Source organism: Mus musculus, chromosome 1 (genome assembly GCF_000001635.26).
Source record: "Mus musculus strain C57BL/6J chromosome 1, GRCm38.p6 C57BL/6J".
NCBI lineage: Eukaryota > Metazoa > Chordata > Mammalia > Rodentia > Muridae > Mus > Mus musculus.
This window is the reverse complement of record NC_000067.6, coordinates 92,595,605-92,600,613: the sequence shown is the minus strand read 5'-3', so window position 1 is coordinate 92,600,613 and position 5,009 is coordinate 92,595,605. Positions and strand designations below refer to the sequence as shown.

The 5,009-nt window shown below is 46.2% G+C and overlaps 1 protein-coding gene across 1 annotated transcript; it reads right to left on the bottom strand.

Moving 5' to 3' along the window:
- Nucleotides 1-3,121: 3,121 nt before the first annotated feature.
- On the bottom strand, nucleotides 3,122-4,093 carry Olfr1411 (olfactory receptor 1411). The gene has a single exon (NM_146490.1). The coding sequence runs from the start codon at nucleotides 4,091-4,093 to the stop codon at nucleotides 3,122-3,124; it is 972 nt and encodes a 323-aa protein (NP_666701.1).
- Nucleotides 4,094-5,009: the final 916 nt, after the last annotated feature.

Genomic DNA, 5,009 nt, shown 5'->3' with positions numbered 1-5,009 from the left:
GTGGTGGCCGGCTGTGGGGATGCAGGGCTGCCTCTCCTGATGCTTGGCTCTCATGGGTTTTGATTCTTCACCAAGTCTACTTTGGGTCTGTCCTGACCGTGTTCCCAATTCCTCTAATTAAAGAAAGACAAAGGAACTCTTCTGGAATGACTCTGAGTGACGACTGTTCCTGGTGAGCAAAGTCTTACCCTGGTGGCTACATTATTTTATTGCCACTCACTAAAGTGGTCAAATTTCTCCAAATGACTCTTAACAAGACACTTTTAGAAAAATCTCTGCCTTCTCTATTAGTTTTATAATGGGGATGTCACACATAAAATTTAGATCATCTAGAATTTCAGTAAGTTTAAAGATTTTAGTCCATTATAATTTGGCTTCCTGGGTTCTACCTTAGGCATTTGATAGTATTTTGCTTTCTTAACTGTAGTATCAAAGTGTTTTTATTTCTGCAGACTATTTCTCCTCTACATCTTTATTTTCACAAGTACATGTGCATGCCAATTTAGAACTGGGTCACTCTAGTACTATGAAAACTATGGTCAAGAAATCTTGGAAGATAAGGACAAGAAGGGATCACATAGAAATGATTGAATTTGGACAAGATTTTTCTTCCTTGATTCGAGACACTAAATTCCATATAGAATTTAAGAATGTTTATCTTCCATCCTGGAAGTAGGAAGGTTGATATTCAGGCTATGACTCTGAAGCAGTGCCATTCCAGAGTGCAGCTTGGTAGTGTCTAAGGAAACTTCTGCTGCAATTGCCATACAACACTCAGGAACTCACCTACTATATTCTTAAAGAGATAGTGATATATCAGGGCCTGTTGACATATCCACACCTGCTGATACCCTACTTACTATTGTGAAACATTCATGACATAGAAAAGTATTTATTTAAACATATCTCCTTGGTGGCATTGTGAAAGATGGGCTAAGAAAGGCATGGTGGAAGCAGGAACTGACAAGAATTGGTGGCTAGGTAGGGTAGAGGGAGGTGGAGGTCTATTATACCTTACAGTGTATATTGAATTTTATGTTGAAGTTACCCAGTCAATGGACCAAAAGGAAGAAAGAAAGAGCAGAGAGGAAGAGAGTGCTATGCTAACTAGCAGGTGAACAGATACACCCAGAAGTGATGTCATGGAAAGAGACTAGGAAGAGAAAGTGAAGAAAACGTATTTCAAGTAATATTAACCGAAAGCTTCTTTTGAGGAGCAGAACATGACACCCCAATTCAAGAAGTTATAAAAGGTTTCCAGGGACCAACAGTTACAATGTCCTTATCAGGATACTTTGCAAGTTGGTAACTTATCAAAATTAAGATATAAACGCAGAATTTGTAAGACAGAAACTGAGAAAAGACATTGCATGCAAGGAAACAGATACAAGGCCATAGGGTATTTCTTGGCATGTACTCTTTAGTGTAGACATAAAAGAGGGAGGAATTTCTCATACTTGACTTAGCTTATAGAAAGAGTGGAAAGAGGCTTGCCAGGTGGAAATATTTCTAAAGAGTTGCACTGAGCATCTGAAACTAAACATTTCCATCATGGAAATGTGAGAGGTGAGAGATGCTACCGTGTAGTCTAGCAAATGAGAAGGGAGAGAACAGAGAAAAAAGAGGACTATTGAACAGTGTTGGAAACAAGTGGTCATTTGAACATGTGAGGACTGGAGAGGACCAGAAGACTGGAGGATGTAGGGCACTCATTCCCCACTGCTAAGACCAACTGGGCCAGCGAGGTGGGTGGTACACATGAGGGGAAGGGGAATGCAGAAAGAGAAGACAGAGAGGGAGAGAATATCATTAACCATGAGATGTGTGCCACTCAGAGTGTATTGCCCCAGAGCTGTTCAAAGAGAGGAAGACTTTAATAGCACCTGAACATAAAACCAGGGAATGACATGTTACTCTGGAGGCCGAGAGTAGATAGCTAAGGAAGAAGATGGAGACCTGTAAGGTTTGTTTGGAGGGAAAATGGGAAGAAACCTGCTTGGAGGTCGGTCCCTGAAGGTTTTCTGGGCAGGACTATTGGGGGGATGAAGGCTAGAATCAGACACATATAGGGCAGGCACATAGACAGTTCCTTGAGCAGAGACCAACTGGCTGGTGATACCCAGGACAGTGGATGGATGTGAGACCCAGAAGCCACACAGTGAGAAGACAAGAAGAGGGGGGATGCAGATGGGGAACAAGACAGGCAGGCACACTCAGGACTCAGGTGCGGGCGCCTGGTCAGTACCAGAGAGAACCTTAACTCAGCAAAACTCCAGAATCTGCAAAAAGAAAATGGTGGTCCTTCCTCCACTCTTCGCATCATTGTAGCCACTGAGACTTCATCTTTTCTTGGAGACATAGCTGGTAATAAAGGACCCCTTGGTTTAGTCATAAGCTGACCAGCCAAGGTTTAAAGGTTCTGTGAATTGTGAATCTAATTGTGGCTTCATCTTGCTGTACGTTGAGCGGATATGTTGGGAGCCAGATACGGTATGGGCTCCTCATGATTCTAACATGTGATGTCCTACAAGGTGCACAGCTTCATTAGCAGAGGAAGTGGGGAAGGAAGTAGTAATATGTAAACCCAGAAGGAAGTCTGTAGAGCTATCCTTAGCTAATCATTATACCAGATCAATGTAAAGCTGGGTCAGCACACGGCTTCTAAGGGCCACAGCCTTGATGCTCATGTTCCTGCTCACTAACATTAGGTTCAGAGATGAATGAAAGTGAAGGGGCCAGAGGGAATCTGCTGCCTTGTAGTTTCACTGGGAGATGTTGACAGTGGTTTCCACCCTTGCCTCAAGGACTCCTGTCTTAATACTCTGCCTTCTGTCAAAGCAAAATTGAAAGGCATTCATGATTATTCCCAGCTATGAACCATTTGCTTTATTGTGGCAAGCAAAATGCCTTACTCACATTTTATAAGTATCTGAATAATAATTTTCATTCATTAAATATGTGGTAGATGGTTACATGGACTAAACAATGGAGGAAAGGAATAAAGGTAGAATTCAGTAAAGCAGAAAAGAAAGAAAAACAGAATGAAAAGGGGGAAAAAGGCAAAATAAAGACATCGATTATCATCCAAGGATGTTTTCTTTCCGTCATGCTGACTTGATCCCTACTTGCCTCCTTTCTTCACAAGGCTGTGTCTCTGTCCCAGCCTCCTCAGGGCGTCCTTCACATCCTTGTTCCTCAGACTGTAGATGAGGGGGTTGAGCATGGGGATGACCAGGGTGTAGAAGACAGATATCACCTTGCCCTGTGCCATGGATGCCACTGCTCCAGGCTGGGCATACATGACAAACACAGTTCCATAAAACAAGGACACAGCCATCATATGAGAGCCACAGGTGGAGAAGACCTTGTGCCTCCCAGATCCCGAGTGCATCCTGAGAATGGTCACAGTGATGTAGCCATAGGAAACCAGGACAGCTAAGGTGGTGCTCACAATGATGAACCCACAGAGGCCGAAGAGAAAGAGCTCATTGAGAGCCGTGCTGGCGCAGGCCAGCTGGAGCAGTGGGGGAACGTCACAGTAGAAGTGGTCAATACGGTTGGAGCTGCAGAAGGGCAGCTGGAACGTGAGGCTGGTCTGCACAATGGAGTTCAGGCAGCCACCACAGTAGGTGCCCAGCACCAGACGGGTACAGGTTGTAGGGCACATGGTCACAGGGTACCTCAGAGGACTGCAGATGGCCATGAAACGGTCATAGGCCATCACAGCTAAGAGGAAAGCCTCAGTGGTAGCCAACAAGGAGAAGAAGAAGAGCTGAGTGGCACAAGCCTCAAAGCTGATGACTTTGGAGGTGGAGAGGAAGTTGGCCAGGGCATTAGGGGCAATGGCAGAGGAGTAACAGAGGTCGACAAAGGACAGGTTCTTGAGGAAGAAGTACATGGGGGAGTGCAGGCGGGCATCCAGGGTGATGACCACGATCATGGTGAGGTTTCCCAGGATGGTGACCACGTACAGGACAAGGAACACAGCAAAGAGCAGGGCCTGGGTCTCTGCACCCCCCCCAAATCCCACCAGCACGAACCCCTGCAAGGACACTGCTGAGAGGCTTCCATTCCTGTAGACTGCTATGGCCATGAGTGGGGGCAGCAGAAGAGAGGAAGGTGGAGGGAGAGAGAGGGAGCAGGTCTCATTGGCGTCGTCAGATGTTCCACAGCCTGCAGGAACCTGTTGGTGCCACTGTGCAAAAGTTCACCAGATGCTCTGCTGTGCTGGTCTGACCTGAAAGTGGACATTTCCTCTGACTTTTTTGTTCATGGGATGTGCTGAGCACTGTCTGTGTAGGACGCTGGACTGTGGATCTAAGGGTGCAAAGAGGCTTCCTGAGCCACGTGACTATTAGGTACAGACTTTGGCCTCCCTACAGCTGCCTCTGGGTTGCTTGCTATCCACCTCCAAGGACATTCCTGAGTGACACCATTCAGGAGCCACCCAAGAGCCCCACCCTACCCTTTCATGTTATTTACAGTCTGTAAAATGAACATGAGGATCTGCTGACCTCCCAGCAGCCAGATTGGGTCATCTTATCTTTACCGGGTTGGAAATCAGGGTAAGAAAATGACTCTTACCACCCTGAGGCCATGCCTTTGTTCCCTATAGGGCTCTGCTCTCCCCTAGGCAGCTCTTACTCTAGGCCTGGTCCATAAATGCAATGAACATGCAGCGCCTCTGCTTGCTTGAGCATGTTAGGGGTTCCTGTCAGTCAACACCTATATATGATGTGTGGGTGGCCTAGGCCCATGTTCTCTGAAACAGCGAGGCTGGTACCATGCATATTGGCTTCCAACTCGATCTCCCTGACATCTCTGTTACCTGTTTCACTTTGGCTTTGGGGGTTTACCTTTCCAGTTGGAAAAGCAGACAGGCTAGCCTCTGCTTAACACCTGCTGTCTATTCCCAGTCACTTTCTCTTCCTCTTAGGGATCAGAGCAGTAGGTGAGGAACACCCTCTTGGGACTGGTCATGGGACCATTCTGTAGGTCCCTGAGATGGA

What these genes read in the sequence shown, in the direction of transcription:
- Olfr1411 (NM_146490.1), bottom strand. Translation starts at nt 4,093, where the DNA reads ATGGCCATAGCAGTCTACAGGAATGGAAGCCTCTCAGCAGTGTCCTTG.